Source organism: Pristis pectinata, chromosome 27, assembly GCF_009764475.1.
Source record: "Pristis pectinata isolate sPriPec2 chromosome 27, sPriPec2.1.pri, whole genome shotgun sequence".
NCBI classification, from domain to species: domain Eukaryota; kingdom Metazoa; phylum Chordata; class Chondrichthyes; order Rhinopristiformes; family Pristidae; genus Pristis; species Pristis pectinata.
In genome coordinates, this window is record NC_067431.1 from 709308 (window position 1) to 726554 (window position 17247).

The window sequence follows — 17247 nt, forward strand, 5'->3', positions numbered from 1 at the left end:
ATATCCCTCCAAGCCCCTCCCCTCCATGTACCTATCCAAGTGCTTCTTAAATGATACTGTTGTACCTGCCTCACCCACTTCCTCTGGCAGCTCGTTCCATAAACTCACCACTCTCTGTGTGAAAAAGTTGCCCCTCAGGTCCCTTGTAAATCTTTCCCCTCTCACCCTACATCTGTGGCCTCTAGTTTTGGACTCCCCGACCCTGGGGAAAAGACTGTTACCATCCACCTTATCTCCGCCTCTCATAATTTTAAGTATTTCTATAAGGTCGCCCCTCATTCTCCTACATTCCAAGGAATAAAGACCTCGCCTGGCCAACCTCTCCCTGTAACTCAGGCCCTCGAGTCCTGGCAACATCCTCATTAATCTTCTCTGCACTCTTTCCAATTGAACCACGTCTTTTCTATAACAGGGCAACCAAAACTGTACACAAGTGCGGCCTCACCAGTGACTTATACAACTGCAACATAATGTCTCAATCTCTGTACTGACTGATGAGGCCAACACGCTGAACGCCTTTTTCACCCCCATCTACCTGTGACGCCGCTTTCAGTGAACTCTACACTCGTACTCCTTGGTCCCTCTGTTCCACTACACTCCTCAGTGCCTGACCATTCATAGTACAAGTCCACACTGATCTGACTTTTCAAATTGTACACTTTTGGTCACCCTGTTATAGGACCTGAGGGGCAACTTTTTCCACACATAGGAGGGAGAGTATGAGGAGCGAGCTGCCAGAGGAAATGGTTGAGGCAGATACAATAGTAACATTTAAAAAGCACTTGGATAGAATGTGTACAAGTACATGGAGGGGATGGGCCAGGAGGGATACGGGTCGAATGCGGGAAATTGGGATGAGCTGTGTGGGCACCGTGGTCTGTATGGACTGGTTGGGCTGAAGGACCTGTATCCGTGCTGTATTGTTCTGTGGCTCTAAATGCATCACTTCACCGTATTGAAATCCATTTGCCACTCCTCGACCCACTTCCCTAACTAATCAAGATCCCCCTGTAACCTACGATAATCTTCTTCACTGTCAACACCACCTCGTAATTTCTTGTCATCCGCAAACTTACTGATCAAGCCTTGTGCATTCACATCCAAATCATTTATTTAAATAATGAATAACAAGGGTCCCAACACCAACCCCTGTGGCACACCACTGGTCACTGGCCTCCATTCCGAGAAACAACCTTCAACCACCCACACCCTGCAGGAGGAGCATCCCACTGCCCTAACTGCCACGCTGCCTACACTGAGTCAAGTGCTAAGGATGAACAGGAAAATAAAAACTGTACCTGCTCCTCACCTGTGCCTCTTCGCCAAAGCCTCTTAAGCCAAAACCTCAACTCCCCACTCTCACACTAGCCCACTCTTACAATGGCTGCTCCGAAATGACCGCTCCAAAACAATTTTTCAAATTGTAAACAGACTTGCAAAAAAGTCTTATTTTAATTCCAAAGAGAAAAAGGCAATCAGTCACTCAGTTAAATTCTTAATTATTACCCAAACAGAACATTAAAAATGTTAAAGTAAAATAATAGTGAAAAAAAATTAAATTTATCCATGTTCCAGAAGCAAGCACGAAAAAATTAACAAAGCACAGGAAAATATCTCCGGGCATAAAAATCATTTAAACCTATAAGTTAATCATTGCTTGGTAGACCAATTAAGTACAAAGTCAAAGAAAAGCACATTTCTTGACCACCTGGCGACAAAAAGTTAACCTTGGAGGAAATCTTCGGCTTCTTTACCTGCGTGATCTGTCGGGAAGTGAAATTCTCAGACGGGCTGAGAACAATAATGCAGGTTGGTAATTCTCTTGATAAAGCCACGGCATAATCGGTTTGTTAAAAAAAAATTGTTTTGGCTAATCTTTCCTTTTTGTTTAGTCTATGGATGGTGCCTTGCATTCTTTTAAATTTGGAGATATGCCACCAAAAGGTCAGGGTTAAACAATAGTGGGTAGCATTCTGGCCGTCTATTGGCCAGTTTTCGGGCTTTTCTGGGTGGGGGGTGGGTCTGTTTTTAGGTTAGTTGTTTTTTCCCTCTGGACTGATAAACTACAAATATGTCCGAACTGTTGTCATTACCAGCTCCTCTTTGAACTTTTTTTCTCTTCCTGTTAATGAATCTCCTTAGCAACAAGGTTAACCCTTTACATACCATGTCTTTTAGGCTATTAAAATGGATAAGATGATTAATTTTGTTACATGAAATACAAACAGCTTGAATAATCCAATTAAGCCGAAGAAGATCTTTAAAGTTTTTCATAGACTGAATGCTCAGAATATTTTTGCGCAGGAGACTCATATTAGGAGAGAGGATAATCAACGCTTTTTTAGATTTTGGAGGGGTCAACAGTTTCATTCTAACTCATAAGCAAAGGTGAAAGGAGTCTCTCTTTTTATAGACTCCTCAATTTCATTTGTTCATCATGAGACAATTTCAGACCCGATTGGTAGATTTCTATTAATTACTGGCTTACTTCATAACAAAAACATTGTTATGGTTAACGTTTATGCACCAAATGTGGATCATCCCGAGTTTGTTAAACATTTATTTGCATCTTTTCCTAATTTAAATGAATATACGTTGATTATGGGTGAAGATTTTAATTGTTGTCTGAACCCTTCAATGGATAGATCTGTGTTGAATCTTGCACTTCCCAACAAATCTGCTGTTTTTAACAACTCTTTTTTAGTTGATTCCTGAATTTTAGAAATTTGGAGATTTCTACACCCAAGTGATAAAGAGTTTTCATTTTTTTCTCATGTCTATCACAACTACTCTAGGATTAATTATTTTTTTATCAATTCTTGATTAGCTCCTTTTGTTACTGACTGTAAGTACGATGCAATTGCTGTTTCTGATCACATGCCAATGAAACTATCAATTAAATTAGCGGACGTACCCTCTGGTGCCAGACAATGGCGGCTCAATCCTTCTTTACTGCAGGATTTAGACTTCGTTCATTTTATTTCTTCTCAACTAATTTTACTGAAGAAATTTCCAGTGGGATATTATGGGATAATTTTAAAGCTTATATCCACAGTCAAATTATTTCATACTCTGCTGGCCTGAAAAAATGAACTAACAATGAATTACGTATATTGGCTGATAAGATTAAAGAAATCGATAAAACTACTCTGATGCTCCTAGTTTGGAGCTCTATAAAATGAGAACAGAACTTCAATTACAACACAGTTTATTATTAACATCTCCAACTGAAAATCAATTACTCAAAACCAAAAGTCAGCTTTATATACATGGTGATAAATCTGGTAAATTGTTGGCTGTTTCAATGAAATGTCAGATTATTAAAGTTAATAAACGAGATGGTAACTACACGGTAGACCAAACTCAGAGACCTGGGACTCAACACCTCCCTCTGTAAATGGATCCTTGACTTTCTGACCAACAGACCGCAATCAGTGAGGATAGGCAGCAATACCTCCGGCACGATTATTCTCAACACTGGTGCCCCACAAGGCTGCATGCTCAGCCCTCTATTCTACTGCCTATATACTCATGACTGTGTGGCCAGATTCTGCCCTAACTCCATCTACAAGTTTGCAGATGATACCACTGTAGTAGGCTGTGTCTCAAATAACGATGAGTCGGGGTACAGGAAGGCGATAGAGAGCTTAGTGACATGGTGTCATGACAACAACCTTTCCCTCAATGTCAACTAAGGAGCTGGTCATTGACTTCAGGAAAGGGGGCGGTGTACATGCACCTGTCCGCATCAACGGTGCTGAGGTCGAGAGGCTTGAGAGCTTCAAGTTCCTAGGAGTGAACATCACCAATAGCCTGTCCTGCTCAAATCACGTAGATGCCACGGCCAAGAAAGCTCATCAGCATCGCTACTTCCTCAGGAGGCTAAAGAAATTCGATATGTCCCCTTTGACACTCACCAACTTTTATTGATGCACCATAGAAAGCATCCTATCTGGATGTATCACGGCTTGGTACGGCAACTGCTCTGCCCGGGACCGCAAGCAACTGCAGAGAGTTGTGGACACAGCCCAGCGCATCACAGACACCAGCCTCCCCTCCATGGACTCTGTCTTTACCTCTCATTGTCTTGGTGTAGCAGCCAGCATAATCAAAGAGCCCATCCACCCAGGTCATTCTCTCTTCTCTCCTCTCCAATCAGGCAGAAGATACAGGAGCCTGAAGGCATGTACCACCAGGCTCAAGGACAGCTTCTATCCCATGGTGATAAGACTATCGAACGGTTCCCTTATACAATGAGATGGACTCCTTGACCTCACAATCTACCTTGCTGTCACCTTGTACCTTATTGTCTACCTGCAATGCACTTCTCTGTAGCTGTGACACTTTACTCTGTATTCTGTTATTGTTCTTACCCTGTACAACCTCAATGCACTGTGTAATTAATTGATCTGTACGATCAGTACAAGTGACAATAATAAACCAATTTACTCTCACTCCAAGTCCTGACTCTGCAAAATGAAAAACTCAGTATGTTTGAGAGAGCTCACTGAATCACCTCACTGAATGGTATAATGGCACATTATACCATTCTATACACGGAGACGCATTATCGACAGTGTTATGTTTTAACTGTTGCATGATAGACGAGGGCTTCATCAAGGAGAAACACAGTTATTGGAGTGTTTTTTGTTATTCAGTGAACAAAATGTGTCTTGATACAAAATACAACGTAAACTGACAACAATGAACTCAGTCACATCAGAGCAGCAGTGGGATAGAAGGTGAAGTCAGAAAGACTTCACCTGGGTAATGGGCCAGGTTGTGACTCTTCTTAAAGTGCAGATCCAGCGTTAACTGCCTGGCCTGATTCTTCCACTTGGGAGCATTTCTCTGTTGCAGGAGAGTGTCGACCACAATCTTCTTCACTGCTCTCCTAGGCTGAGTCATCCTTTGATAACTGCTCTAATACCTCTTTGATCGTTCTGATACTGCCCATCAAACTGTTGCGGTTGAGTGGACAGTCAGAGACTTTTTCCCAAGGCGAAAATGGCTAATGTGAGTGGGCATAATTTTAAGGTGATTGGAGGAAGGTATGGGGGGGTGGGGGAGGATGTCAGAGGCAAGTGTTTTTGTTTCCCTCACACAGAGAGTGGTGGGCGTGTGGAATGCACTGCCTGCAGAAGTGATGGAGGCAGATACATCAGATACATTGAGGACATTTAATAGGCACATGAATGACAGAAAAATGGAGGAATACGTGGGAGGGAAGGGTTAGATAGATCTTAGAGCAAGATAAAACCAAAGGGCCTGTACTGTGCTGTAATCTTCTATGTTCTGTTAAAGCTGGCAAGTTAAAATCATTTGATCTTGTATTGTTTAGTTCATTAGTCACTTCTCCCCCAACCTCTGAGACAGCACTGAATGGGAACCTGTTCGGCCCAAACCCCCTCCCCTTATTTCACTGAAGCTCAGCATGTGAACCTTCACACATTGTGACTCTCACACATTCCCATCCACTCCATTAACCCACTGTAACAAATAACTTACAGTTCATGAAAATAAAACTTGGGTTAGTCATCTGAAATAAAACAGAAAATGCTGGAAACACTCAGCAGGCCAGGCAGTGAAATAGAGTTAGTGCTTTAGGTCAAGGATAGTTGACCATAGATGGTTAACCTATCAGTACAACCTTGGGATGTGGGGGAAACTAGAGCACCCGGAGGAAATCCGCTGGTGTGGGGAGAATAGGGTGAACTCCGCACAGGCAGCAGCCAAGGTCTGGATCAAACTTGGGTGCCTGGGCTGCTGTACTGCCGTCTCACTGTTTCAAAACATTCTTGGGGAGCGGGACAGAACAGATGCTGAGTTGGTTTTCCCACAGGTGGAGCAGTTGAACCAGATGTCACAAACTCAAAGGGGAGATCCATTCAGGAATGAGACAAGAAGAAACTTCTTCACCCAGAGGTTGGTGAATCTTTGGAACTCTCTACCCAAGAGGGCTGAAGAGGCTCCATTGCTGAATACAGCCTGTATAGATCAATAGACTTTGAGATATTGAGGGAATCAAGAAACATTGTGTTAGTACAAGAAAGTGGCACTGTCATGAAGTTATTGAATGGCAGAGCATAGAAGGGAGCAGGTGGCCCACTCCTTCTTCTGATGCTCTCATATTCGTATACATCCACTTGAGTAGCAAAAGGAGGGCAGTGAAGGACTCTGCAGGAAGGTGGCACTCCCAATGTTAGAAAGCAAAGCATTGAAATTGGCTCTAGGCTAGTTCTAGACACCCAGCCAGGGGAAAATGGCTGTTCCACATTTATCCTGTGAAGTCTCAAGAATTTTGTTTTAAGTTTTAATCATCCTTTCCTGGTTCCCAATCCTTGGGCATTATACGCCTTTTCTTTCAATCTAACAAGGATTCAGGAACTCAAGACGATCATCACTGGAGCAAAATGTAGAATGTATTACCTGGAAATACCTGGGAAAGATGAAGTAGAAAATATATTGATCTCAAGAAGCATGAATGATATCACACGGCCACACCTGGATGTAATACACCCACACAGATCTCCCAGGTTTTGTACTTTAAAAAAATCAACATCATTTTCAGTCAGTTAAAAGACAGCTGAGTCAGCAAAGTTAGTCTTATGCAAGAACATGAGTCACAGGATTGATCAACTTTTAAAGGGCTGATAGAAGGCACAATATGCATCTTATACATTAACCAGCCCACTTTGTTACTTAAACCAAAGTTAAACATCTTCTTATTTCATTCTGATGAATTTTTTTCACAACAATTTTATAAATGATCATTTTTGGGTATTATGAATGTTGGGGCAGGTAGCTTAGAACTTTTGCTGTACAGAGGACATTTCTTCAGGTTACAGGGCCATTCCTTCCATGCATAACGAACTCCACTCACTTTCTGCTGACACTGTTCCAGAGACAAAGACAGTATATTGAAGAAATTGTCAACTATGGGGGCAGAAACCCACTTACAGCTGGAATAATTCCACATTGTACAGCATCGAATCTGTGGGGGAGAAAAAACATCCGATCACCGACATTGGTCCAGTCCACCACCACAGCTCACCACCACCACAGCTCACCAATTGGTCCAGCTCACCACCACCACAGCTCACCAATTGGTCCAGTCCACCACCACCACAGCTCACCAATCTCAGCACACAAATGATCACAGACAATTTTATTCCATAACCACAAATTAATTTTGGATTGCCAAGAAAAAAGGTGATAAGTTTTCTTCTTTTACAGGAGCATGCCTCAACATTACCCAAATCTGCAAGTTGATAAACAGGCTTTAGAGTCATACAGCACAGAAACAGGCCCTTCGGCCCAACTGGTTCATGCAAACCAAGATGCCCCATCCAAGTTAGTCCCATTTGCCAGCATTTGGCCCATAACCCTCTAAACCTTTCCAATCCATGTACCTGTCCAACCGTCTTTTAAAAGTTGTTATTGTACCTGCCTCAACCACTTCCTCTGGCAGCTCATTTCACATAGATACCACCCTTTGTGCAAAAAAAGTTGCCCCTGAAGTTCCTCTTAAATATTTCACCTCTCACCTCTGGGTAAAAGACTGAGTGCATTCCCCCTATCTAAACCCCTCATACACCTCTACAAGATCACCTCTCAGCCTCCTTTGCTCTAAGGAATAAAGTCCTAGCCTGTCCAACCTCTCCCCTTAACTCAGTCTGTCAAGTCCTGGCAACATCCTTGTAGATCTTTTCTGTACTCTTTCCAGTTTAATAACATCTTTACTATAAGCAGGGCGACCAAAACTGAACACAACACTCCAAGTGCAGCCTCACCAGTGTCCTGTACAACTGGTTAAACTGATTTTCAAACAAGACTGTTTTAATTTCAAAGTGGATGACTGTCATGCATTGGGTTATAACTCCAAGACGTTGAGCTTCCTGCTCTGCACAAACTGGCAGGAGGCCGACATGGTTGTTGCTTCTTGCTTCCGACATAAACAGACCTGCTGATCAGTATGTATTCTTGTGGTAGGCACAGAAGAGTATCATGTGCACCACATATCTCCATTACATAACTTAAAAATTAAATTGTGACAGTTCTGCGGCAGCTTCTTCCTTCTCATTGCATTTCCCGGGGGCAAGTAACTGGTAAGTGCTGGGTACATTCAGCAGTTTGTGTGATGATAGGACACACTAATTTTGTAAGAGGAGTTCTTTTAAAAGAGGAGTTCTTTACCCAGAACCTGTAGCCCAAGAGAAATTACTCCATCCCTAGCATGGAGCTGTGCAAGGGATCAACTTTAGAGAGAGAACGATTTTTCTGCTGGCTAAAAACCTTCCTAGTTAAGAAAAGGTTTTTCTGTCACAGAATGAACTTCCATCCAGTGCTAATTGGCATTCATTTACCTGACTAATTTAATAACTCAAAAGTTTTGAAGGCACAAAGGAAGCAAGCTGTAATTGGTTCTAACTCAGTGAAAGTTTTGAACAAACCTGTGTCAATAAATCTCTCAACAGATGAGTTTTTTGGAACCACAGCACAGCACAGCAGAAGAACTGGCCCTCTAGCCTACGCCAACCTTTCCACCCAACTACACTAAACCCATTTGCCCACAGTAGGTTCTTATTCATCTATGCCTTGCCTATTTATGTGCCTGTCTAAATGCCCCTTAAACATAGTGACCACAAGTAACTGCAGAGCGTTGTGGACACAGCTCAGCACATCACGGAAAACCAGCCTCCCCTCCATGGACTCTGTCTACACTTCTCGCTGCCTCAGTAAAGCAGTCAACATAATCAAAGACCCCACCCACCCTGGACATTCTCTCTTCTCTTCTCTCCCATCAGGCAGAAGATACAAAAGCCTGAAAGCACGTACCACCAGGCTCAAGAACAGCTTCTATCCCACTGTTATAAAACTATTGAATGGTGCCCTAGTACGATAAGATGGACTCTTGACCTCACAATCTACCTTGCAACTTATTGTCTGCCTGCACTGCACTTCCTCTGTAGCTGTGACACTTTATTCTGCATGCTGTTATTGTTTTACCTTGTACTACCCCAATGCATTGTATGGATGGCATGCAGAACAAAGTCTTTCACTGTTCCTCAATATATGTGACAATAATAAACCAATTTATCAATTTAGTAACTGTATCTGATTCCAGCACCTCCTCTGGCAGCACAGTCCAGATATCAACCACTCTCTGTGTGTAAAAAAACTTACCCCTCAGAGCCCTTTTAAATCTCCTACCTCTCACCTAAAACCTACATCCTCTTGTTCTTGATACCCCTACCAGGTAAGAGAAGATTTTGACAGTCTACACTATCTATGCATCACATAATCTTACATAATTCCACCAGATCACCCTCTGCTCCAGAGAAAACAAGCCCAGCCTTTTCAATCTCTCTCCATAACTGAAGTCCTCCAATCCAGGAAACATCCTGCTGAACCTCTTCAACCACTTTCGAGGCCATGGCGTCTACGTGGTTGGACCAGGAGAGGCTATTGGTGATGTTCACTCCAAGGAACTTGAAGCTCTCAACCTGAGTGCCATTGATGAGCATGTGCACTGCCTCCCATCCTGAAGTCAATGACCAGCTCTTTTGTTTTACTGACACTAAATGAAAGATCGTGTTGTGACACCATGTTACTAGGCTCTTTATCTCTTTTCCTGTACTCCAACTCATCGTTATTTGAGATTCAGCCCAGCACAGTGGTGTTATCTGCAAACTTGTAGATGGACTTAGAGCAGAATCTGGCCACACAGTCTTGAGTGAATAGGGACTGAGGACACAGCATGTAGGGCACCAGTGTTGAGGATAATCATGGCAGAGGTGTTGCTGCCGATCCTTACTGATTGCTGTTTGTTGGTCAGTAAGTCAAGGCTCCAGTTGCAAAGGGAGCTGTTGAGTCTGAGGTCCAGGAATTTGGAGACGAGTTTGCTTAGAATTATGGTATTGAAGGCAGAGCTGTAGTCAATAAATATTAGTCTGATGTAGGTGCCTTTACTATCCAAATGCCCCAGAGGTGAGTGTAGGGACAGGGAGATGGTGTCCACCATGGACCTGTTTCAATGGATGGTGAACTGCAGTGGGTCGAGGTTTTCTGGGAGGCTGGAATTGATGTGTGCCATGACCGGCCTCTTGAAGCACTTCATGATGGTGGATGTCAGAGCCACCGGGTGGCAGTCATTAGGGCATGTTACCTTATTTTTATTTGGTACCAGGATGATAGTGGTCTTCTTAAAGCAGGTAGGAACCTCAGATTGAAGTAGTGAGAGGTTAAAATGTCTGCAAATACCCCCACCAGCTAATCTGTGCAGGATCTAAGGACACGGCTGGGGACTCCATGCAGGCCACATGCTTTCTGTGGGTTCCCTCTCCAGAGGACTGATCTGACATCTGCAGTGGTGACTGTGGGTTCAGGTGCATTGGAGGCTGTCAGGGTGGGTGGTGACATTCCAATCCCCTTTTGTTCAAAATGTGCATGGAATGTGTGAAGCTCATCAGGAAGGGATGCACTGTTATCAGTGATGCTGCCCAACTTTGTTTCGTAGCCCGTTAAAGCATGTAAACCCTGTCACAACTAACGGCTGGTCTGGGACCTGATTTTGGTCTGGTATTGTCTCTTAGCATCTCTGATAGCTTTATGAAGGTTATATCTCAATTTCCTGTACAAGTCAGGGTCACTTGATTTGAACACCACAGTCCTGGACTTCAGTAGGGAGTGGATCTGCCGGTTCATCCATGGTTTCCGGTTTGGGAACACCCGCATTGTCCTCTTTGGTACACAGTTGTCTACACACTTGCTGGTAAAGTCCGTGATGGTGGTGACATACTCATCTAGGTTGGCTGCTGAGTCTTTGAATGTCGACCAGTCTCCCAACTCAAAGCAGTGGCGTAGAAGCTCCTACCTCCTCAGACCAGCACTGTACAAGTTTCTGTACTGGATCCTCATGTATCAGTTTCTGTTTGCACACAGGGAGGAGGGGTGCAGCCTGGTGGTCTGATTTACCAGAGTGGGCAGGGGATGGATCAGCAGGCATCTTTGATGGTTGTGTAGCAATAGTCAAGGGCCCCTGGTGGGACAGGAAATGTGCTGGTAGTATTTTGGTCACATACTCTTGAAGTTGACCTGGTTGAAGTCACTGGATATGATGAGGAGGGCCTCAGCGTATCCCATTTCAAGGCTGTTGACCACGGAGTACAGTTCATTGAGTGCAGGCTTCACCTCCACCTCGGGTGGGATGTAGACTGCCATCAGGACAGCTGAAGTGAACTCCCATGGCAGGTACTATGGGTGGCACTTCACTCTTAGATATTCTAAGTCCAGTGAGCAGGAACTGGTCCAGATCATCACGTCTGAGCACCATAAGCAGCTGATTAGGAAGCAGACCCCTCTGCTGCTTGCTTTTTCCAAGGACGCCATATGGTCCACCCAGTGAATTGAGAAGCCCTCAGGTTGTATGTCGCAGTCAGGTGAAGCAGGTGTAACAGGTGAGACAGAGTGCGTAGCAGTCGCTCAGTTCCATTTGATAAAGTCAGTCTTGCTTTTAGTTCATCAACTTAGTTCTCAATGGCCTGGACATTAGCTAGTAGTATGCTGGGGAGGGGAATTGAATCTGCCTCATTTGGACGATCCGTCAGTAATTTCATCTCGGACTACTGCCGCAACATTCTCCTTAATCTTGCAGGAGGCTGGAAATCAGGGAGACCTTCAGTGTCCCTAATCACTACACCTGCAAGAAGTGCATCCGGCTGCAGCGCCTTACAGACCGTATTAGGGAACTGGAGCTGGATGAACTCTGGATCATTCGGGAAACTGAGGAGATGACAGATAGGAAATACAGGAAGACAGTTACACCCAGGTTGCAGGATGCAAGTAGCTGGGTAACCGTCAGGGGAGGGAAAGGGAACAGACATTCAGTGGAGGGGACCCCTGTGGCCAATCCCCTCAAATAACAAGTATATCGTTTTGGATACTGTCGGGGGGGGGGGGGGGGGGGGGGCGCGGGGACACCCTACCAGGTGAAAGCCACGGCAGCCAGGTCTCTGACACTGAATCTGATTCTGTGGCACAGAAGGGAAGGGGGGGGGGGGGGGGTGCAGAAGACGACTGTGGTGGTGATGGGGGATTCATTGGTTAGGGGAACAGATAGGAGATTCTGTGGATGAAAATGAGACTTCCTGATGGTAAGTTGCCTGCCAGGTGCCAGGGTCAGAGACATCTCGGATCGAGTCCACAGCATTCTTAAGGGGGAGGGTGAGCTGCCAAAAGTCATGGTACACATTGGTACCAACGGCATAGATAGGAAAAGGGATGAGGGCCTGAGCAGGGAACATAGGAGTTAGGAAGGAAGCTAAAAAGGACCTCAAGGGTGCTAATCTCTGGATTGCTCTCTGTGCCACGCACCAGTGAGGGTAAGAATAAGAAGATATGGCAGACGAATGTGTAGCTGAAGAGTTGGTGCAGGAGGCAGGGTTTCAGATTTGGGGATCACTGGGATCTCTTCTGGGGAAGGTACAACCTGTACAAAAGGGTCGGGTTACACCCGAACTCGACAGGGACCAACGTCCTTGCAAGCAGGTTTGCTGGAGTTGTTGGGGGGGGGGGTTTAAACTAGGTTGGCAGGGGGATGGGAACCAGAGCGTTCGGTCAGATGATGGAGCAGTTGGTGTAAAGGTAGATGCATTATGTGGAGAGACTGTGAGGAAGGATAGACAGTGGACAGGTCATAAACACAGTCAGTTGGATGGGTTGAAATGTCTTTACTTTAATGCGAGAAATATTAAGAATAAGGGTGATGAACTCAGAGCACGGATCAGTACATGGAATTATGATACTGTGGCCATTACAGAGACTTGGCTGTTGCAAGGGCAGGATTGGCTGCTTGAGGTTCCAGGGTTAAGATGTTTCAAAAGGCATAGGGAAGGAGGTAAAAGGGGCTGGGGGGAGGGGGGGGGGTGGTGGGAAGGGGAGTGGGTGAAGTCAGAAACAGGAAGGGAGAGATCACTCTATTGTGAGTATACTCTAGGCCCCCCAGTAGCCACCAGGACACTGAGGAGCAGATCAGGAGGCAGATTTTGGAAAGGTGCAAAAATAACAGGGTTGTTGTCATGGGAGACTTCAACTTCCCTAATATTGATTGGCACCTCCTTAGTGTAAAAGGTTTAGATGGCGCAGAATTTGTTAGGTGTGTCCAAGAAGGATTCTTAACACAGTATGTAGACAGGCCAAATAGAGGAGAGGCCAGACTGGATCTAGTACTAGGCAATGAACCTGGTCAGGTGACAGACATCTCAGTGGGCGAGCACTTCGGAGATAGTGACCACAACTCCCTGATCTTTATCATAGCCATGGACAAGGATAGGAGCAGACAATATGGAAAAGTTTTTAAATGGGGGAGGGCTAATTATGACTGTTTTAGGCAGGATCTTGGGAACGTAAATTGGGAGCAGATGTTCTCAGGGAAATGCACAGAAGAAACATAGAGGCTGTTAAGGGAACACTTGCATGGGGTTCTGGATAGGTTTGTCCCACTGAGACAGGGAAAGGATGGAACGGTAAAGGAACCATGCTTGACAAGAGAAGTGAAATATTTAGTCAAGAGGAAGAAGGAAGCATACATAAGCTTTTGGAAGCAAAAATCAGGCAGGGCTCGAGAATTAGCTAGGAAGGAGCTTAAGAAGGAACTTAGGAGAGCAAGAAGGGGACATGAGAAGGCCTTGGTGAGTAGGATTAAGGAAAACCCCAAGGCATCCTACATGTATGTGAGGAACAGGAGGATGACTAGAGTGAGGGTAGGACTGCTTAGAGATAAAGGGGGAAATACGCTTGGAGTTGGAGGAGGTAGGGGAAGTCCTTAATGAATACATTGCTTCAGTGTTCACTAGGCAGAGGGACTTTTATGAATGTGAGGTCAGTTTAGAACAGCTAATGTGCTGGAGCATGTTGAGAATAAGAAAGAGGTCGTGTTGGAGCTTCTGAAAAACATTAGGATAGATAAGACCCCAGGACCGGACGGGATATACCCCAGGAAGCAAGGGAAGAGATTGCTGGGGTGTTGACGATGATATTTGCATCCTCCTTGGCCACAGGAGTGGTACCAGAAGGTTGGAGGATGGCAAATGTTGTTCCTTTGTTCAAGAGAGGTAATAGTGATAATCCTGGGAATTATAGACCAGTGAGTCTTGCCTCAGTGCTGGGCAAGCTATTAGAGACGATTCTCAGAGACAGGATTTACGAGCATTTGGAGAAGCATAGTCTTATTAGGGATAGTCAGCATGGCTTTGTGAGGGGCAGGTCATGCCTCACGAGCCTGATGGAGTTTTTTGAAGAGGTGACAAAACAAGTAAATGAAGGTAAAGCAGTGGATGTGGTGTATATGGATTTTAGTAAGGTGTTTGACAAGGTTCCCCATGGTAGGCTCATCCAGAAAATCATGAGGCATGGGATCCATGGAAACTTGGCTGCATGGATTTAGAATTGGCTTGCCCACAGAAGGCAGAGGGTGGTAGTAGATGGAGAGTATTCTGCCTGGAGCTTGGTGACCAATGGTGTTCCGCAGGGATCTGTTCTGGGACCCCTGCTCTTTGTGATTTTTATAAATGACTTGGATGAGGAAGTGGGGGGATGGGTTAGTAAGTTTGCGGATGACATGAAGGTTGGAGGGGTTGTGAATAGTGTAGAAGGTTGTCGTAGGTTACAACAGGATATAGACAAGATACAGAGCTGGGCGGAGAAGTGGCAGATTGAGTTCAATCCGGAAGAATGTGAAATGGTACACTTTGGAAGAATGAACATGAAGGCAGAGTATAAGGTTAATGGCAGGATTCTGAGCCGTGTTCAAGTCTATAGATCCCTCAAAGTTGCTGCGCAAATTGATAGGGTGGTTAAGAAGGTATGGTGTGCTGGTCTTCATTAGTCGGGGGATTGAGTTGCAAGGTAATGTTGCAGATCTATGAAACTCTGGTTAGACCACACTTATTGTGTTCAGTTCAGGTCTCCTCATTATAGGAAGTCTGTGGAAGCTTTAGAGATGGTGCCGAGGTGATTTACCAGGATGCTGCCTGGATTAGAGAACACATCTTATGAGAAAAGGTTGAGCAAGCTAGGACTTTTCTCTTTGGAACAACACAGGATGAGAAGCAACTTGACGGAACCATAGAACTATACAGCACAGTTCTCTAAAGGTGTATAAGATTATGAGGGGTATAGACAGAGTGGACAGCCAGCACCTTTTCCCCAGGGCAGCAATGGCCAATACCAGAGGACATCTGTTTACAGTCAGAGGACGAATGTTCAGGAGAGATGTCAGAGGTAGGTTCTTTACACAGAGAGCGGTGGGTGCCTGGAACACACTGCCGGGGGTGGTAGAGGCTGTTACAACAGGAACATTTAAAAGGCATTTAGATCGGCAGGTGGAAGTAAGAAAAATGGAGGGTTATGGGCTGTGCAGGAGGGAAGGGTTTGATTGATCATGGAGGAGGTGTTCATATAGTTCAGCACAAGATTGTGGGCTGAAGGGCCTGTACTGTGCTGTACTGTTCTATGTTCTATAAATGCAACACCCCCTCCTCTTTTTCCTGCACCTCTATCCTGCCTTTAGGACCTGTACCTAAAGCTGCCTGTCCTGTCCCTCCCTTAGCTATGTTTCTGTTATAGCTATAATATCCAGTACAATGTAGCTATATTATGCTGGAGGAACTCAGCTCCATGGATGCTGCCTGGCCTACTGAGTTCCTCCAGCATCATCGTGTTTTTCGTCTAGATTCCAGCATCTGCAGTCCCTTGTTTCTCCACAATGTAGCTATCTATACCCTGAGTTCATCCGCCTCACCTGTCAGGACTCTTGCATTGAGATAAATGCAATTTAATCCAAGTCTTTCCTCACTCCCTGCTTTGCTACTGCCTGTCCTGTCTCCTGACCCTACTGTCATTGAATTCTGTCTCAACTTCCAGCCTCCCATCTGCCTCACTTCTGCTTTGGATCCCACCCCCCTGTCAAACTAGTTTAAACCCTCCCTAGTAGCACTGGTAAATCTGCCTGCTAGGATATTGGTCCCCCTTATCTGAAGAAAGATGTTCTTGCTATGAAGAGTGTTCAACAACGATTTAGCAGAACCAATTCCAGGAGATGCTAAACATAACTTTTTCTTTAACAAATCCATGTTGACCATGCTCAATCCTATTATTCTGTCCTGAGGATCAGACTCAGGAGAACACATCTGTGTGTAGAAGATTTAAGAGGGAGCCTATGGAAATCATATCATCCAATCCAAAATATGTTAAGGTTGTGAAGCTAGTGTTTGCCCTCCTCAGCTATACCATCAGGTGCGAAAGTTAAAGCAGTCTTCAAAAGCTGACTGCAACTGCACATACCTCAAATATGTCCTTACTGAGCTCCAGCACAGCAAGTTCCTGGGAATAGGTGATTCTCAATTCTGTGGAGTTCTTTAGCTGGAAGTATTTTGGAAAAGGTCCCTGGAAAACAATTCCTGCCTCTCCGTAAGCTATGGCAAGAGCACCAAGGTACAATCTGTAGGCTACTTCTTGTTTATATCGAGGATGAATGCTGAAAAATATGAAAGTAAATGTTTGTTGTCACTTGTATACAAATCTGATTCTCCAGAATTTGAGTGTTGTGGATTCTGACCAACTCCCAATGTTAATCTGAGAGCCCAGGCTGGCACTGGGAGCAATACTGTCAGGAACTAAGGCGCATTCACTGCTGCTAAAGATCCCATACCAAAGAAATGGACGGGAGTTCTCTCAGGCTTCCAGTCAACATTCCAACGTCATTCATAGGATAGGATAGGAGCAAAGAGGAGGGGAAGATATTTAATTGGGGAAAGGCGAATTATGAGGCTATAAAGGCGAGAACTTGGGAGTGTAAATTGGGATGACATTTTTGAAGGGAAATGTACCATGGAGATGTGGTCGATGTTCAGGGATCTCTTGCAGGATGTCAGGGATAAATTTGTCCCAGTGTGGCAGAGAAGGAATGGCAGGGTGAAGGAACCATGGGTGACAAGAGAGGTAGAACAACTAGTTAGGAAGAAGGCAGCATACATAAGGTGTAAGCAGCAAGGATCAGACAGGGCTCGTGAGGAATATAGAGTAGCAAGGAAGGAACTTAAGAAAGGGCTGAGGAGAGCAAGAAGGGGACATGAAAAGGCTTTGGCGAGTAGGGTTAAGGAGAATCCCAAGGCTTTTTTCTCGTACGTGAAGAGCAGAAGGATGGCTTGAGTAAAGGTGGGTCCAATGAGAGACAAAAGTGGGAAG

The 17247-nt window shown here is 44.8% G+C and overlaps 1 protein-coding gene across 1 annotated transcript in view; it reads right to left on the reverse strand.

Moving 5' to 3' along the window:
- Positions 1 to 3191: 3191 nt before the first annotated feature.
- The window catches only part of siae (sialic acid acetylesterase), a 69362-nt gene continuing 55306 nt past the window's right edge, over positions 3192 to 17247 (reverse strand). Inside the window, exons 8-9 of the mRNA XM_052039686.1 lie at positions 16345 to 16537; positions 3192 to 6994 (exon numbers count right to left, since the gene is read on the reverse strand). Of these exons, the coding sequence (XP_051895646.1) occupies positions 6761 to 6994; positions 16345 to 16537 (427 nt within the window). The 3' untranslated portion in view covers positions 3192 to 6760. The remainder of the gene's footprint in view (positions 6995 to 16344; positions 16538 to 17247) is intronic.